Source organism: Silurus meridionalis, chromosome 6, assembly GCF_014805685.1.
Source record: "Silurus meridionalis isolate SWU-2019-XX chromosome 6, ASM1480568v1, whole genome shotgun sequence".
NCBI classification, from domain to species: Eukaryota; Metazoa; Chordata; class Actinopteri; order Siluriformes; family Siluridae; genus Silurus; species Silurus meridionalis.
The window spans coordinates 28782930-28806747 of record NC_060889.1 but is presented as its reverse complement, the minus strand read 5'-3'; the positions used below and the strand labels follow the sequence as shown (position 1 = coordinate 28806747).

Genomic DNA, 23818 nt, shown 5'->3' with positions numbered 1-23818 from the left:
TTGTTCTGTAAAATACATTATCATACGTTCATACTTGTACATATCTATATCATGTCATTTGTCATCATTTTGTCATTTTTTTCTTCTGCGTCCATCTATCACAATCTTATATATTGTATATTACTATATATACCATATATTATTACCTACTGCACAATCTGTACATTGATCACCCTCATCCTTGTATATACGGACCCCAAACCCTATGCAAAATTGATGGTGATTATGATGGATACCTGGATTGTGGTGGGGTTTTTGTTTGTTTTTAATATATTAGGATTTTATAATTCTAGAGATGTAAGAATATGAACCTACACACATTTATTCTTAGGTCTGATAATCCTGACCTAAAAAAAAAAAAAAAAAGAAAAACAATCGTACAACATGAAATTATCTTTAATTATCTTTAGACGGCTATAAATGTCGTTATATGTGAAATATAACGTAAATTTAAGTACTTCCATGCTTAGAAATGGTTCCTATGGTGTATATTTGGTTCTACAGCTGTAGTGTGTGTGTGTGTGTGAGATCCATTACATCAAGTCCTGTTGGTCCTGTTTATTCACATCACATTATTTTTGCAATGATGTATTACAATTATGATGATTGTGTGTGTTTTTTTCCACAAAAATAAATAATATAATGTGATTTTATTACTTTATAGCTTTGACTATAAACATGTAAGTATATGAATCTACACACACATATTTATTCCTATAGTCTGAATCTCAAAATTTTCCAAGGTCAAGTTCAATAAAACATACAGCCACACCTTGGTTTTTATTTTTGTCTAACATCAGTTTTATGAATAGATACAAATAACACTGACATGGAACAGAGTGTCAAGCATTCAGCAATCTTCAGCCAACGTATACATGTATACACTATCACATACATTTACTTTTATTGCACTTGGCAGACAACATTATCCAGAGTGATTTATCTTTGAAGGATTTGCGTAGGACCCCCAGCTTGTTGAGTCTGAGATTTGGACTCACATCCATCAGATCCAAAATCCAATGGCGTAACCACTAAGCTACCACACCCAATCCTGTGTCTCACAAACTGGGATAGGCCAAGAGATCACATCACTCCATTGTGATGCATAGCAGACAAATAAAGTCGTCTGCTGAGGCGGATGAATTTGACCGGGGAGTTTAGACCTGAAAAAAAAGATCTTTTTACAAACGTAACACCTACAAAACAAGTTGGCATGTAAAAATATAGTGTATAATGTGTTTTAAACCCCAAGAACACCAACATAGCCAACATACAGTAGCAGATCCACTCAATCCTTAAATGAATTAAAACACCAGGTATAAAATGTGATGAAATACCAACCAGCTCGTTCTTCCACTTCAACATTAACAACAATAGATTCGTACGTACGTAATTGTAAAAAATCGCGAGGATTGTGCAATCGCTGGTTGGCAAAGACTCCGTTGTTATGGTAACGGATCAGTTGAAGGGTTTTAGGGTGTGATGGTGAATACAGAATTCTGCGAAATGTAAAAGCAGTGTGTATAGCGAGAAAACAATAAATAGAAATAGCACAGGAATGCTAGCAATGTGATATCTTGTGGTTTTTCGAATATGAATTTGGATGACTTTTAGTGTTCCAATACTAACAAACACGACTGTAGTGATTAAATATTGTATAGATTTTCATTCATCCATATACAATGGACTTTAAATGTGGTGTCTTGTTTTTCTAGGCTTAAAAATGGCCGACACAAACCGTTACGCCTGGTACATCACATGAGCAGGTCGCATGCCTCAGTCATCACACACGTGTTTCATGATGCACATAAAAAGCGCTCCTGGTTACGTTCTGCTTTCTGTGTTTACAGTCATTTCCATTGTTGTGGTATGTTCTTGTTTTGTTCATGTTTCTATTACATTTAATATAGAAACCATCATCTACTGCCCTGTAAACACCTGATAATGCTACAATAACCTTTCCAATAAGTCTTTTATATTGTTAATATTCTTATTCTGTGACTTATTGAACAAATATAAGGATGCATTTATTGAAAGAATTCTACCCGAACCTGAATGTAGGTCTACAGATAGACCTTGAGCCATGTACTAGAATTTATACCTCATAAAACTCTAATATATCACCAGGAGATGTGTGTTTATGATCCTTCTCCCTGTTTGCTGTGCAATTGCTGCATCAAGACGTTCAATACTTTCTATAAAATCTATGGTTCAATGATAAGAACAAAATAAAGCCAAAACTCTGCATTTTTGAGATGTTCATGGGCCTAAATTGTGAGTTATGGTGACTCCAAAGACTGTAGTACTGAGAAAGAAACGGCGGCGAAATGAGATCTACTCAGTGGTCAGGCTATATTTAGTCTCTTTCCCATGGTTGATGCTTTTACCTGAAGAAAATTTTTATTTTCTGTAGTACATAATGTAAATCAAATGCATATGATACAAATAGAAGAATGTGTTTGTTTAATAAAAGGAGCCTCAAGTGCTGCGACATATTATGTGGGAGTTGGTGGGTTTTCTGCCATGTGGAGGTCTTCAGGACGAACAAGTCTAACATAGTTTAGCATTTTAGCACTCAGTGACATGATAAGCTTCATTAGAATCGATAAATGGGCTTAAAGAAGGAAGGGTGTGTGTGTTTATTTTTTTGTGGGGGCTCATGACAGGTCGTGCTGTTACCAAAATACAACACACACCACCAAGACATTGATTCCATCTTGTTTTTGGACCCTACATTTCACATCCAAGCCTTCAGTGGGGTCCTGCCTGGACCGATCCACCTCTTAATACCATAATTATGACGCCGCGTCTATAGAAACCATCAATATCACAGAGAAACAGGAATCTCCTACAGTGAGAATGAAAGTCATCACTAAAGCATGAAACCCAATGCACACAATTCAACACGTCTCCTTTCACTGTAGCCACAACAGCACCTTCTGCATACATCATCTCCAGCAGACATTAAGCTTTTCCTGGGGGGTTTGAAATGAAGGCAAATTGTGTGTTTCGGTGTAAATTATACAGGAAAAAAAACGCAAAAGTATAAATGGTTAATGGTTTCATAGTTTTGAAACATTTGGCAACCTAATCCATTTCTTCTCCCCTGTTAGCCATTGTGAAATGAAAAAAAAACAGCTATTGAATCCGCATGAATGTATATGAGCTTGTGCAGTTTGCAACAGATGCGGGTTGCGATCTCCGACTAGTCCATGAAAGGACTCAAAAAATGCCAAGATAACTGGACGCCTTCTAGCGGGCCTCAGAGTTGCCGGATCTCAGTCTGATTGGTGGAAGCAACAGCTTTAAGCAAAACAGATTTGAAGCAACCAAGGACTTACGGCAACACGTGACGTGACGGATGAAATCTGATTGGATAGAAACTGTAGCAACGCACTCGAGCAGAAATGAAATAGACTATTGGGAAAAATAGAATACATATACATGGACAAAAATACATTCAGAACATAAGTCAGCGATTCTGAGACCGCCATGCTGACCCCGTGAAAGAAAAAACTCTCGCACACTTGTATTGGATTTTGGTCTGGAGTAAAGTGCTGACTAGTGACGAGTCGTTCATTAACGAATCGTTCATTTTGAATGAGTCGTTAATGTGACTCAGAAGAACGAGTCGTCTCAAAAAGCAATTCGTTCAATTTTTTACTTTACGTGCATGAACAAAGCGACAAAAATATACGAGATATATACAGGAAACAGAATCGAGTACTTTTCCTCATGAGCTGACTAATCCAGTTTTTATCACGTGACTCCCACAATGCAATAGATCAAGTGTGTTTTGTCTGAATCTTGACATTATTGTTACAATAATAATGGGAGTCACGTGACAGGAAATATTTTCATATTTTTATTATTGGAACCAAGTTGGTGTATGTAGACGTGTTGGGGATCTGCTTATTAAAAAAAAATTTAATCTAATTTCTGATCAAAGCAACCAAATGAATCACAAAATGACTCGTTTATTTTGCTGAACGAGATTCAAAGAACCGAGTCACTAGAATGAACCGATCTTCATGACACTAGTGCTGACTTCAGAAATCCCCTAACAGCTATTATGTTACATTGCGCATGCGCAGGGCGGGCGGATCACAGGGTTGGTGTGTTTGTAATGATACATTTTGAAGCACATGATCATCGTAACCAAGTTGTCGCGAAACCGGATCTTTATTTTTTTATATATTTGCGCCTCCTGCTCTGTGGGAAAGTAGCTGAAACAATGCGATACAAGTTTGTAGGTACGTCATGTAGCAGCAGCACAAAAATCGGCGGTTGAGGAAAAGGGGAAATGCGAAGGTACCGACGGTGACGGCGGAATGTCGCAGAGCTCCGGAGCTCCGCAGCCGCCCCCTGCTCCACCTTCCTCCTTCTCTTCCTTCTCCACCACCACCAACCCTACCTCCTCCTGCTCCGCTCTGCCCGGCCTGGAGGCCTCGGGGGCGGGATGCAGCACCGTCCTGATGTCGGTCAAAGTGTCGACGAGTCACTCCGGGATCCGGCCGCTGTGTGTGCCCGGCTTTGGAGATGACTTTCTTCGGCTTCAGCTCAGCATGGACACCGCCAAGGCGGGGGAATTCCGGCTGGCCCTGAGGCACAGCGGCGGAACGAACGCGGTAAACCAGATCCTTCCTCAACTCGAACCGGTTCAATATCCCCCCAAAAATATCTCCAACAACCTTTAAAGAGATTAAAACAGGTCCGTTTCCGCCTGGGCTTTCACGTGATCGCATTGTTATTGTTTACAAATCGAGGCTGAAAGTTTCGGATCGATAGAGCAGGACAGGGAGCCGCGAGAAATCCACGAGGAGATCCACTGTTTGTCTCACGGGCTGTAAACACGTATAAAGTTTTGCATTTCGAGAATTATGAGATCACATTTACACAGCAAAGTGGATCACATTTAACCAAGCAGGGTGGATCGCATTTAACACAGCAGAGTGGATCACATTTAACACAGCAGAGTGGATCACATTTAACACAGCAGGGTCGATCACATTTACACAGCAGAGTCGATCACATTTAACACAGCAGGGTTGATCACATTTTACACAGAAGGGTGGATCACATTTACACAGCAGAGTGGATCACATTTAACACACCAGAATGGATCACATTTAACACAGCAGGGTGGATCACATTTTACACAGCAGGGTGGATCACATTTACACAGCAGGGTGGATCACATTTTACACAGAAGGGTGGATCACATTTAACACAACAGGGTCGATCACATTTTACACAGAAGGGTGGATCACATTGAACACAGCAGAATGGATCACATTTAACACAGCAGGGTGGATCACATTTTACACAGAAGGGTGGATCACATTTACACAGCAGAGTGGATCACATTTACCCAACAGCGTGGATCACATTTACACAGCGGGGTGGATCGCATTTAACACAGTTGAGTGGATCACATTTACACAACCGGGTAGATCACATTTACCCAACAGCGTGGATCACAGTTACACAGCGAAATGGATCACAGTTACACAGTTGAGTGGATCACATTTACTCAACCAATTCGATCACATTCAACACAGCAGAGTGTATCCCATTTAACACAGCAGTGTAGATCGCGTTTACACAGCAGGGTAGATTGCTTTTACACAGCAGGGTGGATCACATTTAGAATAGCAGAGTAGTTTGCATTTAACACAGTTGAGTGGATCAATTTACACAGCTGGATCACATTTATCACAACAATTCAATCACATTCAACACAGCAGAGTGGATCACATTTAACACAACAGGGTAGATCACATTTAAAATAGCAGCGTTGATTACATTTAATACAATCCATAAGATCACATTTAAACAGAGTATATTACATTTAGCACAAAGCAGATTATTTTATGTTTAACACAACTGACCATATTATAGCAACACTACCGAGTTCATGACATTTAACACAACCAATTAGTTCACACTAAGTTCAAGTTCACAGCACAAATACCTGTGCTCTGTGTGTGAATGTGGGCTTTGTTTACCTGTGAGGTTTGAATTCTGAACTCTCATTCATACCCACCTGAAAAAGGATAAAAAAGCATGCCTTTATAATTCTGTCTGTATTTGCATTGTATTTGTTTCATAATGTACATGTAAATACATAACAGAACATCAGGCGCATTTAAAGACCAAATCGTGTACAATTAAGCCTATATTTTATATATATATATATATATATATATATATATATATATATATATATATATATATTTTATATATATATATATATTTATTTATTTATATATATATATATATATATATATATATATATATATATATATATATATATATATATATATATATTTTTCAATATGACCTTTTCCCTTGCCTCTGGTTATGATGAGTCATCAGACTCTATATCGTCTACGATAATATTGTAATTGTTGTTCGAACGATGTGCGATTTGATTATCAAGTATAATCACAAAACCCAAACAAAACACACCTACAGAGTGCACGCATACATTAAGCGATAAAGTTTAGTAGGTTCCACTCGTGCTTACTTAGAGCACAGCGCATTCAGTCGATTAAAATGCATGTAGAAATAGTTCATTTTACAGAAAAAGTGCCTTTTTATTCTCCCAAAATTAAAATATAAAATGTATTTTATGATATTATAAAATAATGATTTCATTTGCTGGGTAACAGTCAGTTTATTATTCTGATTGCTTGATTCATTGTAAGATTTTGACTTAAATGTCGATGCACACACTTAAAAAAAGCTGCTGTGAACTGACCACCACACAGAATATGAAGAATATCAAACATTTTTGGGAGTCAGCTGTCTGACTCAGCAATATATAGTCCATTATCGATAAAATTATCCCAAAAAATATTGAGAGATGATTTTTTTGGTCAGTATCGCACAACCCACGGTTGCAGTCACGCTACTGTGGGAATCTTTTAAAATATGCGATGAGACAGCGTTTTTTTAAACGACCAAACTCTGTAAGCGCACTAATAATTTAGCATGTACCAACAAGCAGTTTGTTAGAGTTTGGTCTTTTAAAAATCCTGTTTTCAGGGTCTCCGTGGGGTCTGAAATTTAAAAATAAAAATTTGGTAGCTTTCATTGTAAACAGGTCTTAGTTTTCTGATGGCTATGTAACAAATGCTAACACAATAAAACTCTCCCACTGCACGTTAGAATGCTGTTGTTTAGTTTCCATGCTGTTGTAGTTGAGACAAATGAGACCAAAAGCCAATCAGCTACCTGATATTGGCGTGAGGTGAAGTTTAGTGATAAAAAAAAAAGATTATTGCTTGGTTAAGGCCAGTTGCTCTCAACGTATTTGTGTGTCTTATATTTCCTTCTTTTTGCTTTTAAAACATCTTAAATCTAACTTTTATTTGTTTGAACCCTGCAGAAACCCTGGTCTTTATCGCATTAAGCGTTTTATTACGTGGGACGTATTCTGAACTTGTGCTTTACTAGACATAAAATGCTTTATTATTGTGTTTACTGGGTTTGGTCTAAAAACCCCCACCAAAAAACGTTGTCTTATCACATCAAGCGCTTTTCACGTTAAGCGTTTTACATGGTCCCAACTTGTAAGCAAACAAACAAACTACCGTTTTAGCCCCACTGACTTCCGTTTATTGTCACCTGAAACGCACGCTCGTCGCGAAGCAGTTTCGCATTCGACTCTTGAATTTATGACGTGAAGACGTATGACAGGTAAAAGATCGCTGCATTGCAGCGTGAACAACCTGAGAAGATACAAGGCGAGGAAGGCAATGATTATCGTGGCATCTGCAGCAGCATTTATACAACACAGCTTTAAAATTAGGAATAAAATTAACTCCACATACGAAGCTGTCTGGTTTGCTATATGACCATGATGATGGATCAGATGTTCAAATTCCAGCATCACCAACCTGCTGGGCCCTAAAACAAGGCCCTTAATCCTCAACCGCTCGAATATAAGTCGCTCTCGATAAGGGCGTCTGCCAAATGCTGTGAATGTAAACGACCAGATTGTATCACGTTGTCATATCCGGTTGCCTCCCACATTTGCAGCAGGTCTTGTGTGACAGCAGAACATTTTTCCAAATGGAACGAGGATGAAGAGCGTGTCTGATGGGCGTTTTTGGTCCTCCACAATTCGTGGTGGTATTAGCGACGTGTCAGAATGTTTCAATATAAAGGGAAAAGAGACCCTGATGATCTTCTCAGTGTTCCTCACAATTGCATTTTTTTGCAAAGCAGGCAGTGACGCAGCTGCTCAGGACACTCTCAATTTTAGGAATGCAGTCGGGGGTTCGAGACAAACTTTTCTAAGCCTTCTGCTTCATTTCCTTGGCTATGAAACTTGGTGCTGATGGACCGAATGAGGTTCTCTTCCAGGTGAACACCAAGGAATTTTTTTTTGCAGAAGCACTTGATGAATACCATCAGGCTATAGGATTTCATAGTACGGAAGGGTACTCCATTGCACATGGTGAACAGTCTGTTCAGATTTATTAGAACGGCTCTTTGAACACAAATGTAGGTTTTGCTGATAAACAGAACAGATGTTCAAAGAGAACAGGATGCAGCTTTCATTGAAAAAAATGTCTTGGATAGAATAGAATGCAGCCTTTGTCTAAGAAATAAGACGCACAATGCCAGATTGATGTGATTACCATGCGAAATATGCCGTGGTCTGCAGTGTGTAATTCCACTTTAAAGCTGTGAACATCCACGACACATTAGTGCAATGTTCCAATCACCTGTAAGAAACAGTCATTTGCTCACCATCTCTTTCTTTCTCGCTTTTTATTAGCCGTGATATTTGAGACTCCTCCCAGAAATGTTTAATAAATGTCTATTTAATAAAACCTCACTATGTCAGTCGGGATCCCGAGGGGTCATGATCTTCAGCGGTGATCAAGTGCGGTCCTGGTCCTGTGCAGTCGTGATTCTGTGCAGTCTTGATACTCCGTAGTCATGAACTTTAGTGGTGATCCTGAGCAATCATGAACTTGAGTAGAGGTGATCCTGTGCATTCGTGAACCTGCATAGTTGTGATCTTTAGTGGTAAACCTCTGAGTAGTTGTGATCTTAAATAGTTGTAATGGTGATCGTGAGTAGTTGTGATCCTGCGTAGTCATGATCCTGGACTTGAGTAGACGTGATCCTGTGCAGTCATAATCCTGAGCAGTCATGAACTTGAGTACAGGTGATCCTAAGCATTCGTGATCCTACATAGTCGTGATCTTTAGTGGTGATCCTCTGAGTAGTTGTGATCTTAAATAGTTGTAATGGTGATCGTGAGTAGTTGTGATCCTGCGTAGTCATGATCCTGGACTTGAGTAGACGTGATCCTGTGCAGTCGTAATCCTGAGCAGTCATGAACTTGAGTAGAGGTGATCCTGTGCAGTCGTGATCCTGCATAGTCGTGATCTTTAGCGGTGATCCTCTGAGTAGTTGTGATCCTGCATAGTCGTGATCCTTATGCTCAGTAACTAAAAATGATTCCTGATGCCTTTTTTTCTCCACTCATTAGTCCATCGCTGAGTTCGATCTCAGGACAGTGCGCTACGAAGTCAAGACACCACAAAGTCACGAGCTGATCCTGGCCACGCCCCCTCACGACCGCATCACCTTTAACTTCCGGAGCGAACAGGAAGCGCAGGCCTGGGCCACCGTGGTTTTGTCATCCCTCCGTGAGGTCCATCGAGGTCAGATACCCCTTCTCCCATCATTCTCTGATGATTGTCCTCTGCTTGTAATGTTTAAAATTCGATATGACGTAGCCAGACCTAGACTACACACATTGTTCTTATAAACTCCTTATCTTCTGCAAGTGTTGTGTTTATTACAGCAGTCTTGAGTTAGTCAAACGCACTCCATACAAGTTACATTTAAATGAAATATATGCTAAAGTTCTGCACTTTTACTTCGACTGTGTAAAAAGAGCCCAGATTATGTGAGATCCAGGTTATTTCCCCTCACAGTTTAGGTTTAGTATTCGGTTTAGGGCTAGTTTTAGGGTAATGTACTCACATTTTAAGCAGCATTTGAAAAATAATAAATAATGTGTTTTAATTTGAAGTAAAGGGTTTTTTTTGTGGAGGAACAGTTTTCATTATTATATGGTTTTATTTTTACTAGAGGTCGACTGATTGTGGATTTTACTGTTTGATACCCGATTATTAACTGATTTAAAATCCGATTTATACTGGATCAAAAAAACCTCCCTGTAAAATAGTACTGAATTTAATTCCAAAAAATAAAAAGGATTGGAACATGAAATTGTCCTAAAAAAATAAATATGAATATATTACTTTATAATTATAATTATACAATTAAATTATAAATGATAAATATAGCACTCTCCGTGCAGCGCGCAGCCTCACATGTAAAAACAAACAGCACGTGGCGTCAGTTATTCGCCTCTAGAGGCCGCTATCGTAATAACAACGGCTCGGAAGCTAAAAAAACAATCTGTATGGACTTTTGCCGATAGCCAATAGTTCTATTGGTGTCGATCTCAAAGTTTTACTCACAATTTGCTGACACTGAAGAATCATGGCTTAGAGAATTTGGGAATTTACAAAGTCTGGGGCCAAATGGTGTTCAGTTGATGAAGAGTGCACTTTTAGACAGTTTTATTTTTGAAGTAATTCTGTGTGTGTGTGTGTATAATATTTAGCTTTGCCATTAATTAGGATGTCCTCTTGCTCATGTAGACTGACTCTGTGTGACTCCTCCCCCTCAGTGGCCACTGATTGTCCTGCAAATGATGGACAGCTGCAGCCCCAGCCCCTGGTTGTCCAGTTGCCCGCCTCGTTGTCCAGCACGGGTACGTCCTCACGTCTTCTCCTCCCTCGCCGTTTCCCAACAAAGCACAAAAGTCTCAATTGTGCATTGTGTAGATGTAAAAATCCCAGATCTGCATAAGAACTCTCTCCCACACGGGCTGTTTTCAGAGAAATGTTTTCAGCACGCTGCATACATTTATTCTAACAGCAGGCCAGATGTGCAGGTCTAAATCGCCCAAAAGCTTCCAATCAAGTTCCGTTAACTTCTAGTTTTTATGTGCACAACATCGTGATTTACTGAACATACAGTCCGCAAACGCATCTTAGTTTGACCCCTTTCCCACTTTCCACTGGGTTTTGTATGACTGTGCACTCTGAGAGACACACACACACACACACACACACACACACACACACACACACACTTTTCTTCTTCCTCTTAATCTCTTTCTCCTGTTATTTTCTCTCCTGTTTCCTTTATTTATTTCTTCACTTCCTGTCTTGTCTCATCTCTTTTCTTTTTCGCTTCCCTTCTCTATTTCTATATCCTCGCACTCTTCTAAAAATGTGTCACTCACATCTCTCTCTCTCTCTCTCTCTCTCTCTCTCTGTAGAGGAGTTGTGTATGGAGCTGGTTCAGGCTATCGAGGCCGGAGATGTCCAGGCTGCGTCTGTGTGTGCGGAGTCTCTCGCTCGCCAGCACACACCGCTGTGCATAAAGCCACATCACAAACACTACACCAACAAGGAGATCAGGTACAAAGCAGCAAATATCCACACACCCTTTTTCATACAGTGGCTGTGAAACGTGTGAGAACGGCACGTCTTTTACGGGTTTTAAAACACACCATGTTCCTTTTGTGTATATAAACTCAGTAAAAGGCAAAAACACACACTGGACAGTGAATAAGTGGAAGGTAAAGGTGTGGAGTCCAAACGGGACAGTTGTGTCTCCTTCAGAAGAACGTGTGTAAGATGTAGACCAGGAGAGAAGATGTGATCAGACTTCCTCACCCCCACACTCACACATGGAGGTGAACGTTGAATGGTTTGTGGTTGTTTTGGAGCAGGGAAGGACAACGAGACGACAAGACGAATCGTACGTCTGAACCCTGTAGGTGTTATTTAGAGAGCAAACTGTGATGTCCATCATGGAACGACCTGCTCAGTCACTGCACCTAAATCCTATTAAACTGCTCTGAGAGGAACCAGAAACCTCCAACCAGTGAAGAACTTCTTCAGAGAGTTTTACAAGAGACATGGTGTTTCAGCTGAATGTGTGGAGGAAGGAACAGTCAGTGTGAAGCTGGGCAGAGGGAATCTTCATGCTGTTACATTACAAAATTTGTTGCATAGGAACTGAATCTTCCAAACGTTTGCCTGGAACTGTACACACATTATATACTATTATATACACACTGTTACTTATGAAATCATTTGTTTAATGTTCTCTTGTGTTGAATAAATAGGACTTCTGGTTGAGACTACGAACAAATGTTTCGATAACTTGTATACTTTCTGCATGCATTTCTTTATAACACAAAGGAGATTGGAATTCTGCTTTTTTTTTGATTTCCGAAACATTCCAACTTTCCATTGTTGGTGAATGGGTGAATTGCTTGAATCTTTTTTTTTTTTTTGGTAAGTAAAAAAAAAGTAGCAGTAGTACTCGCCATGATCTGAAAAGCCTGCGACTTTGTCCATTCTCTTTCTGTTTGTCCACTAGTCTGTCAGTGGTGTTGGAGGACGCTTCTTCTTCCTGTTGCGTCACGGTTAAAGTCTTCCCCCACACCACGGTGGCTGCCCTAAAACAGCAGGTGAGCGTGGACTTTGTCACAAAGCAAGAACTTTCTTCTGTACCATGTTCTGTGGGTCTTTGCATTCAAGTGTCCATCAAATATTCTCAACTATAATAATGGTCATTATATATAATGGTCATTCAGTGTTACCCAAATGAGGATGAGTTCCTTCCTGAGTCTGGTTCCTTTTAAGGTTTCGTCCTTCATGAACTCTTGGAGTTTCTCCGCCACTGGCTCACTCATTAGGGATAAACTATTAGGGTTTAATTTTTGATTTATGGACATGAATTCAATTATTGATTAATAATAAATAAAAAAATATATATATTTATTAAAACTCAATAATTGAATTCATGTCCATTGATCACAAAAATGTAATCAATTATCAAGTTGCCATTGTTGGGCCCTTGAGCAAGGCCCTGAAATGGGAAGGGGTAGCTTTGGACTTATGACTGGAAGGTTGTGAGTTCAAATCCCCAGGCCCTTAACCCTCAAGTGCTGAGTTGTATGAATGAGAGGATTGTGGATAAGGGCCCCTGCCAAATGCCATAAATGTAGTAATGCTGATGAAATGATCATGCAAACGAGGCCAAATTTAAACTTTTAAACACGAGTTGAAGCCCAGAAATGTGTTGACCACAATTAGGCCAAAACTGATTTGTGGCACAGATCCACTTTATACGCAATTAAATTACATTCGATCTTTTTATATCTAATGTAGGTGTTTGTGCAGTACGGTTTCCACCCAGACGTCCAGCGCTGGGTCATCGGTAAGTGTCTATGCACCGACTCTCGCTCTCTGGTGTCCTACGGCGTGCAGCAGGACGGAGACACCGCCTTCCTCTACCTGGTGTCCCGACAGAGGCGACACGACCATGAGAACTTCCCCCCAGTCCCTGCTTCTTGGTCTGGAGGGACGCAGTCTGTCAGCAATGGGCCCGAGGGAGCGCTGAGGGCCTACAGCACGCTGCCCACCAGACTGCATCCGCAACCCAACAATACCGGTGTGTGTGTGTGTGTGTGTGTGTGTGTGTGTGTGTGTGTGTGTGTGTGTGTGTGTGTGTGTGTGTGTGTGAGGAAACTCGTTCATATTCAGTATATTTCCTGAGCCCTCATATCATATATCCTGTTTAATGTCTTTATCTCTGACCTTTCAGGCAGTCATAGTTTGGCAGGGATGGAAAGATTGGGCTTGGGGGAAATCCGTGACCTGATTAACATGGAGATGCCGCAGCTAAACGAAGTCCTCTCACCCAGCCGAACGAACACACAGGTATAGACACACAACACACACAAAATATGATGTAAAATGACAGATTATTATTATACTTAAGCCGATCAGCACCGTCAATACAAAAACCCAAGCATGCTAATTCATTTGCTTTTCAAGAAAATGCTTCACCCTGGATTAAAAATGGCAGGTATAACAATAACTGGATTATATGCCTGCAGTGAAACCCTGGAACAGCCCCTGCAGTGTGATACAAGCAATAAATCTTCACAAAATTGTGCTGTTCTTTATAAAAATCATATATGAACACGAGTAAAAAAATATATATATCTGAAAGGCCCTCTAGTGGTGAGGCATGGAAATACAATTGAAGGGAACGGCTTTCCTTCATCCTGATAAAGAGGCTTTTACTTGTGAAATAAACATTGACAAATTTTTTGTCACTTATCTAGGGATGTGTATCGTTTACATTTTTACTGATTATCGATAACGTTCTATAATTTGGTGTGTGTAGCTGGGCTGGGCGTGTCCTTCCTGCACGTACATTAACAAGCCGACGCGTCCCGGCTGTGAGATGTGCAGCGCGGACAGACCCGAGAGTTACACCGTGCCTGGAAGCTACAGACCCGACACACTGGAACTGCGACGCATCCAACAGGAAAAAGAAGCCATCAGGCAGTACCAGCAGGTCAGACATCTCATACACACTCTCACACACCACTCAAATACACGCTCATTTACACGTGCACACCTGCTGACTCAACAACAATGTGCAACAACAAAAAAGCGAACGTAAAATGTATTATTAGTTACAGGAGATGAGTTTGGCATTGTCTGTATATTTCTATTACGATACTGTCTCACAACACACAGGCAGACATTATAAATCACACTGTCACACAACACGCATGCATGTGTCATTCAGTACAGGGAGAATGCAGCCTCATGGCATGGAGATGTTTTTAGATTTTATTTGATTGGACAAAAGGGGGAGATTTGCAGGTTTAGCTTTTGTTTTTCATCTGAAGTGTCGCTCTTTAGTTTTACCATTGACTTTAAAGTTGAATGTGGCCAACCGGAAATGCAAATCTATAGCCACCAGAAGTGCAAATCATCCATCCATCCATCCATCCATCTCTCTCTCTCTCTCTCTCTCTCTCTCTCTCTCTTTTATATATATATATATATATATAAGTGTGTGCGTGTGTGAAGGCTCTGGGTTATCATAAAGTCAGGGGTTCAACCCCCAGTGTTGCCAAACTGCTGCACTTGGGCACTTAAGCAAGGCCCTTAACCCTCAGTGCTCCAGAGGTGCTGTATCATGGCCGACCCTGCGCTCTGACATAGTATACTTTGTAAAAAATAAAAATAAAAAAACAGGGTAGGTAAGAGACCAGCTCAGTGCAAATGATTGGACAAATAGAAATGATAAGATGCACAGATAGATACAGCTTTATTTTCATTGCACAGGTATGGTTGCATTTTGTAGATCACAAGTGCAAATGTAACAGCGTATGCGTCGTCCTCTGGCCACGAACTGGCGCTATTTCATGCGCCTTCTGCCATATGCATATATACTTTAGAGTTTATAGAGTTTGGTACTATAAATAGCTCTGTTTTGCTAAATAATGTACTGTAATTTCTCACATTTGTAGCACATTACAGTTTACTACCCCATACTGGTCACCATTCTTTAAGACTCCTGTGTAGGCTGGGCCTTGTCTCGATTTACGATGGACCCAACGTAGCTTGAAAATATCGTAACATCTCCATTGTAAGTCGGGAACTACCTGTGTGTGTCTGTCTGTCTGTCTGCGTTGGTATTATGTAAAAAGTGTCGGTAAGAGAAAAGCTCAGTGCAAATGAGCTTCACAGTGAAAATGAGATTATATTGTCCATGCATATTATATTACTATTATACATATTATATGACTTAATTATTCATTTAATAATTACATAGATAATTAAAATATAACTCAACTCACCCTAATGTAGAATCAGAGGAATCTTAACAGCGCCTCAAGAAAAAAAAAACTGTAGGAAAATTGCCATAGGCAGAAATGGACATTTTTTTCAATATAAAAAGTTCTGCAGACTGCAAAAGTAAAAAAAAATGGAAATACAATATTTTTTCGTGTTTTTTAAATACATAATGTTGTATTTTTCAGTTTTTTCTGGTCTGGTTTCAAATGATCCATGGCTCGGTACCAGTCCGTGGTCCGGGTGTTTGGAGACCCCTGCCATAATGTGTAAAGAGGCAAGGTAGAGAATGAGGTATAAGGCATAAGTAGCGTGGTGGTGCAAAAGACAAACCAAGTGCTACAGCAGTGCAGTGCAGTTTGATGTCTGAGGTCAGGACGGGGTGATGTACACATCAGCGTCTGGGTCATACACCCGTCTCAGACGATGTTTATAAAATATATTCTACTATTAAAAAATAAACAACTTTAGGCCATTTCTCATATCGGAGTCTAAGTCTGTTTTGGAGAGACACCAAAGCCTGTATGAAAGAAGAAAGGGAGGTAGCTCATGGAATATAATGATAAAAAAAAAAGAGATAAAATGTAGGTAAATTGTACTTTTTTGTATACAGGCTCAGCTAGTAAGTAGGATCTCCACAAGTTTTTGGTTTCAACAGTTAGTTTATAAAAGTTCCTTATAAATGCATCACAGCAGAAAATATGATTGGCTCTCGGGTCTCATGCTCTTCTCCTTTTTCTGCTTTTCTTTTTTTAAAGGAGAAAGGGAGGAGGGAGGAGCTGAGGGCCAGCAACTCACTACAATACAACCTCGACCAGGACTACTGACACACACATACAAACATTAACCCTTTGAATATCTTCTATTTGAGACCTTTGTTCAAAAAAACACACAGGATCAAAACCAAGACACCACAATAATGAGAAAATCAGCTGAGAGAAAAAACAACAAAAAAAACCACACCAAAGACTGAATGATTATTGCGCTCGTTCTGTGTTAACACTTTGTGTAGCCAATCTCATCGATTGTACTATTTATGGATTGAAACGCTCAACTGGCAGAACAAGGAATGTATGTTTAATGCTTATGGGCACTCGATGGTTCTTGTATGTTATAAGCAGTTCTGAGACTTTTGGTGATCCGTTAAAGCACTTGTAGTTCTTGAAGCACTTTTGTTTACACTGGTAGTATGTATGTATTTTTTTAAATATTACAGGGAAGTGGTGGCTCAACGGTTAGGACTCTGGGGTACTGGGTTACGGAAGGTCGGGTACAAGGGTTTGTGCTTTCTGGTGATCCGACTACAGTGGGACAGTGTCTTGTTATAAAATGGCGATTTTGGAGATTATTTGTTAAGGTGGCGCATCCATCAGTGTGCATTTAGAAACATTAACACTGATTCAAAATGACTAAATGAACGCATTAATTCAAAGCTGCAGTCTGCAGGACTTTGGAAAGTCCAGGCGAATCTGAGAATGTAACAACATGGTGTTAAGGGTATGAGCGTATGTTTCCCTGTTAGAACTTTTATTATAAATTCAACTTACAAACTATTAAACTTGGGCAAACCTGAAACATGCACCAAAAACCCTGAACAACTACTTGTTGACGATCGACTCGTCAGTACCAGGGTGTATATGGTTTAGGTGCCCATTTACAGCTTTTGCCAGATTCTGTTGTCCAGGGCAACTTAGTTTTCATTTATACATCTAAACAGTTGACGTTTAAGGGCCTTGCTGAGGAGACCATCTGTTTTAGCTTAGTGGTCCTGGGATTTGACCTCACAACCTTCTGATCAAATCAAATTTGTTCCATCTTAACCACTGAACTATCGCTTTCCACTTATCATCAGATCAGATACCATTCTTGGGCAAAAACTAATTCTTCTAGATCGCTTTTTGGTGTACTAAAGTCCAACTAGGGTTTAGCTGGATGGTATTAGATCTTGGCCAATAATTCTAGCATACAGAGATTTTTCTGATGCTGTCTAAAAAGCCATTTAGGCTAATGCCATTTAATAATCACTGTGAAAACTCTATGAATTTATGGGCACAAAGCAATTTATTATTCTAAGTAATACATTTCTAACATAAGCAGGAACAAGTATTCATGGTGGATGCAGGATGACTCATTATCCAGTACAGTAAAGTGTGACATAAAACGTCTCTCTCAGTCCTGTACACTGTAACTACTTAGACAAACTTGGTCAAGCTCAGGAAGGGTAGAGTTATTACAGGACAACTATGCAGTCATGAACCTATGCAGTTTCTTCAGGGATGGAGGTGTTCTGCTTTATATCTGGATATCTCAATATGAAAGAAAAATGTGACTAAAGTAATGGATTTGATGTAAATATACATTGTATGGGTTAAACTTGTATCCTACTGTTTTGCTGCCCTGTATTGGTTGTACCAGTGCTCCTGAAAAAAATGATCGTCTCTATTAAATAAATTAAATATTGAAATAGGAAGTCATTCATTGTATCTTGTTCACATTGATGGTATTTGGCAGATACCCTTATCCAGAGAAACTTACAATTATCTAAATTATGCAACTTGCTCAAGGGCCCAGGAGCAGCAACTTGGTGTTTCTGGGATTAAAACTTATGACCTTTTTATCGGAACATTCAATAAAGTCATTCAAGACTTTAAAAATGGTTAGTTTAGTACATTTTTTCCAAAATTCTTGATTTCTGTTGCAGGGGCTTCCAATTTTTTTAAGCAAGAGCAATGGTATAATTGGAATAAAGCACTGTGACATGTATGTGTGGATTTGGGTGTGTTGTAGGCACAGGAAGCAGAGCGCAGAGAGAACTATGCCCGGCTGGTGGAGGTGGACGGTCAGGAACTGGTGCCAAATGCAGAGAACGTTGAATGCAAGATTTGTTATTTACAGCTTCAGTCAGGAGAGGGAGTCCTACTGCGCGAGTGTCTCCACTGCTTTTGCAGGTAAGAAAACAAAGACAAAAAAGGATGCAGAAATGGGTAATAGTTGATTAGTAGTTGAGGTGGGTAGTTGGAGGAGTGTCGGTTGGTTTTGAGGGGGCTGACTGGAGGATTGTTGGGTTTTGGGAGATAACCAGAGGATGCTCAGTTGGTTTTCGGGGATAACAGGAGGCTGCTCAGTAGGTTTTAAGTGGGGTTGATGAGGATTGTCAGGTTTTAGGGATAACAGGAGGATGGTCACTGGGTTTTGGGGATAACAGAAGGATAATCAGTTGGTTTTGGGGGATAACAGGAGGATGGTCAGTAGGTTTTGAGTTGGGTTGATGACGATTGGCAAATTATTGGGGATACGGCAGAAAGGTCACTGGGTTTTGGGATTACAGTAGGCTGGTCAGTGGGTTTGAGGGGCAACAGGAGGGGGATAGTCAGTGAGTTTGGTGAGGTGACTGGAGGGTTGCTAATTTGTTAAATGGGCTGACTGGGGGATTGCTGGATTTTGGGGGATACAGGAGGAGGGTCCATGGGTTTCGGGGTCTGACTGGTGTTTTGTCTGGTTTTGTGGGATAACAGGAGGATGGTCAGTTTGTTTTGTTGGGGACTAGAGGGTTGCCTGGTTTTGTGGGTCTGACTGGAGAATGTATGGTGGGTTTTGGGGGATGACTAGAGGATGGTCAGTGGGTTTTAAGGGGCTGACTGAAAGATTGACCATCCTTTTGTTATCCTTTTGTTAAGCATGACTGATAAAATGTGTTAAGTCAATTTGTTATTCAATTGTTCTGTATCTTTTATGCACATGAACACTGGCAAATATCTGTGTGTTTAGGGAATGTTTGCGTTCAGTGATCCTGCTTTCAGAGGACCCTCAGGTGGCATGTCCCTACAGAGACGAGGCTTATGCATGCGACTGTACACTGCTGGAGAGAGAGATCCGTGCTGTAAGAATTTTTTTCATTCAGTTCAACAAAATGTACAGTTTTACAGTTTTTGCACACGTTCTATATTTTAACTCTATAATAAATGATTATTTGAATAAATATGATCGTATGTGTAAATAATGTGTGTATTAGCTGGTTTCCGGTGAGGAGTATGAGCGATGGCTGCAGAGGGGGCTCTCAGTAGCAGAGTCCCGATGTGAGGGCAGTTATCATTGCGCCACCACCGATTGTCTGGGCTGGTGCGTATACGAGGACACGGTCAACACCTTCCATTGCCCCGTCTGCAACAAGCACAACTGCCTGCTCTGCAAGGTAACACCCACAGATATACACAGCTGCTAGAAGCTTCCAAACATGGAACCAAACGCACTACATGTATAGCTGAAGGATGTTAACTTGTCTGTTTGACAGTTTTTGCCCTGAATCATTTTTATGATACAAGAAAATTATTCACGAAATGTATGTATGCTCTTTCTCTTTCACTCAGGCAATTCATGAAGGGATGAACTGTAAACAGTACCAGGACGATCTTGCTGCTCGTGCCATCAATGACATTGCAGCACGGAGAACGAGAGACCTCCTAAAGGTTACATACAGTATTTATTTATCTATTTTATCTATTTACTAGGCCTGTAAACATAAACCCGACACTCAACAATCACTTATATTTCATTGGGGTTTGGCTACCGATATCTGCCTTGCTGATAAATGTACACTATATGCGGAAAAGTATTGGGACACCAGACTTTTCCATCCATATCTGGTTCTTCTGCAAGCTGTTAACACAAAATTGCAGGTACACGATTGTGCACAAAGCCAGCTGTATGAAGATCTGCTTTCCATGGGTTGGAGATCTTCTGCTATAGAGATCCAAACCTATTAAAAACCTTTTGGGATGAATATGAATGCTGAGTGCAGGGTCCCTGGTGGTCTAGTGGTTAGGATGCGGCGCTCTCACCACTGCGGCCCGGGTTCGATACCCGGTCAGGGAACCAACCCAAGCCATTAGGGTTGCACAAGCCTTAGTGCCGGTCCCAAGCCTGGATAAATGGGGAGGGTTGCGTTAGGAAGGGCATCCAGCGTAAAAACATGCCAAATCAAACATGCGGATGATCCGCTGTGGCGCCCCCTAATGGGAGAAGCCCAGAAAGTATGAATGCTAAGTGCACTCCAGGCCTCCTCACCTGACTTTACTAACACCCTTGTAGCTGAATGAGCACAAACCTCCATAAAATCTAATGGAACATCTTCCCAGAAGAGTGTTTCTCCTTTATGTATTTGACACAGATGCAGATGATTAGTAGCCTTTAATGAGGGTCATAACCTTTAATAACTACTGTCAGAGCTTCCGCTAGCAAAAAAAGCATCCTATATAATTTTAATTTACTTCTACGGTTAATTAGAACGTCATTTATTTTCCTCAGCTACAGTAGCAATTACAGCGCATGTGTTAAATAGTGAAGCGTATATAAAGATTCTGCTGCTTATAAATCACTTTACATGTACTGATGTGACAGCTTATAATGGTTCATAAAGGTGGCTATCAGAATGGTGTGGATTAATGTTTTTTTTTTTTTTTTTTTGCAGGGTTCATGTTTTTACAAATCAGAATAAATGCGCAGTCTCGCACGGAAAAAAAGAAAAGCAGGTTGTTTTCACTTTAAATGGATTGGTTTTCTTTGTTCCAGACCCTGGTGCGATCCGGCGAGGCAATGCACTGTCCCCAGTGTGGAATCATCGTACAGAAGAAAGAAGGCTGCGATTGGCTGCGCTGCACCGTGTGTCACACAGAGATCTGCTGGGTCACCAGAGGACCGCGCTGGGGCCCCGCGGTACAGAAACCACAACACTACTTTACTCATTCGTGTGTCCACATGATCTTAGCAATGTCCACGAACAACACCTCAATCTAGATTTCAGCAGTGAAGCTAAAGTCAATCCAAATAACAGCTTCCTGCTGCAGGTTCTCAGACATCTAACCAGTTACATAGATAGGTACTTACTGAACATCGCATTGATTTATTCCCTTTGTCTTTATTATAATAACTCCAAATTCTTGGAGAGGTGTTTCAGGTTTCATGCTTTAGTCAGTGTTCCTGTTCATCATGAAAATTTTCAGTGGGAATGAGGTCATTATAACTACAATTTCCTGGAAAGGTGTTTCCACTGTGATGGGAAGATTCACTGAGTCGCATCCGTGCGTTGACAAAAAAGTAAACGATGTGATGCATCTGTTTACAAAAGTGTACATTGGATACAAGTCCCGATTTATATTATATATTATATATTTTTAAAAACAGATGTATTTATATATAATTATTAATAGATGCTATACTTTAGTTATTTAGAAAGTTACCAATATTTGATATGGAGATCGAGTTCTTATTGTTTCTGAGGGACATTCTGAAAGTCCTGAGAGTCACATAGAATACAGATTAACATGGCAGAGGCAGAGCTGCGTCTTCCTGCAGACACAATACTACTACTTCCTTCCCACTACAAAGATGTGTGTGAAAGGGCCATGAGTTAGAAGTCAAACGGCACTTAAGTAAATTGACTATCTATCTATCTATCTATCTATCTATCTATCTATCTATCTATCTATCTATCTATCTATCTATCTATCTATCTATCTATCTATCTATCTATCTATCTATCTAAATTGTTTGGCTGTCAGTTGATTAAAATATTCACTTGCGATTAATCGCATGTTTAAAATGTGTTAAATGTGCATGGACAAATATTGATGCTTTATGCAAATGTATGTTTATTATTAGTGAAATGAAAAAAAAATGCTCAAACAGAAATGCATGCTGCAATAATCGCGTGTTATTCAAATTACTGCTGTTAAAATATATGTGTGTGTGTGTGTGTGTGTGTATAGATAGATAGATAGATAGATCAATGTAGATCGACGTATAAATCAACGTCAGTGCATTCCTTTTTTTTCCATTGGCTTAATCTGGTGACGCATGTCTTCAGCTCCGCCCTTTTTTTTGACAACAGAGGAAACAACAACCAATAAATAAGCTTTCTTTTAATGCTACGCATTTCTCATTTCGATGAACTGAAATCGGGACCGTTCGCGGAACAAAATAGTTCTGTGCCAATTGGAAAATTGAGACAAAGATTCGAACCGCCACTAAGTTCTACTTATGTTGTCTCTTTTTCTCCCCAGGGTCCCGGAGACACGAGTGGAGGCTGCCGCTGTAACGTAAATAAACAGAGATGCCACCCAAAATGTCAGAACTGCCACTGAGAGAAATCTGGATTAAAAAAAAAACAATAACCGTGAAAAGACTGAAAGCAAAAACCAAAGCAGAAAAGCTTTAACTTATTAAATTCATATCGAAGTTAATACTGGACAAAATGCACTTTTGATGTCTTACCCCCCGCAATATAACACCAGGAAACCCATTAATATACACAAGTGCCTTATTTTAGAAATCCAGGGTGCTACTGTTTTCTCATGGATTTGTATAGATCCATTGTAACTCGTGTGTGTTTAACATTTTTAACCAAAAACATACTAGAAATCTATTTTAATTCTAAGATAACGTAACGTATTATTGTCTTAGAGTTTTAACTGTTGAAACGAAGCATGACGTTGAGAACAATAGCCACGGTCATGATCGTTACTCTGAGAGTGACTGTTCAGTGCCTTTATGTTGGAGGTATGGTTTAGATTCTAGAATGAAAACAATGAGCTTTATGTAATTTATTGTTTCACACTGATATGAAAACAAACAAATAAACAATTTTACATAAAATTGTCTGCCGCTTATTTTCCTTTTTTTTATGTATTTCTGTTAATAAGGCAGCTTTGCTAATGGCTTAAGCCACAGGTACGTATCACACTGTTCAATTCTAGATTCTGCTTGGTCAGATGGTGTGATTATTTCTCTGACTGTGTTTTATGCTTGTGATGTGCATTTCCCTCCAATAATATTGGCACCCTTGGTCAATATGAGCAAAGTAGGCTGTGAAAATTGACTATTGTTTAACCTAAGGATCTTTTGTTATAAAAAAATAGTAATATAATCTGCTTTCAGGAACATCAACCAATTGTAAACCAAACACATACAAACAAAAAGAATCTTTCTTATATATATATATATATATATATATATATATATATATATATATATATATATAT

General features: G+C 39.8%; 1 protein-coding gene across 1 annotated transcript; it reads left to right on the top strand.

The window, feature by feature from the left end:
• Positions 1-4081: 4081 nt before the first annotated feature.
• Positions 4082-23432, top strand: shrprbck1r (sharpin and rbck1 related). Its single transcript, XM_046851663.1, has 14 exons — positions 4082-4628; positions 9515-9689; positions 10730-10813; positions 11387-11528; positions 12499-12589; positions 13293-13575; positions 13729-13844; positions 14317-14490; positions 18570-18730; positions 19551-19662; positions 19795-19974; positions 20150-20248; positions 21351-21494; positions 22841-23432. The coding sequence occupies exons 1-14, from the start codon at positions 4332-4334 to the stop codon at positions 22919-22921; spliced, it is 2139 nt and encodes a 712-aa protein (XP_046707619.1). The 5' UTR covers positions 4082-4331; the 3' UTR covers positions 22922-23432.
• Positions 23433-23818: the final 386 nt, after the last annotated feature.

Excerpts from the sequence above, each read along its gene's own strand:
- shrprbck1r (XM_046851663.1), top strand. The coding sequence starts at position 4,332 with ATGTCGCAGAGCTCCGGAGCTCCGCAGCCGCCCCCTGCTCCACCTTCC. Across the intron at positions 11,529-12,498 it reads TACACCAACAAGGAGATCAG|TCTGTCAGTGGTGTTGGAGG; the intron begins GTACAAAGCAGC and ends TTTGTCCACTAG. Across the intron at positions 19,663-19,794 it reads TGGAGAGAGAGATCCGTGCT|CTGGTTTCCGGTGAGGAGTA; the intron begins GTAAGAATTTTT and ends TGTGTGTATTAG.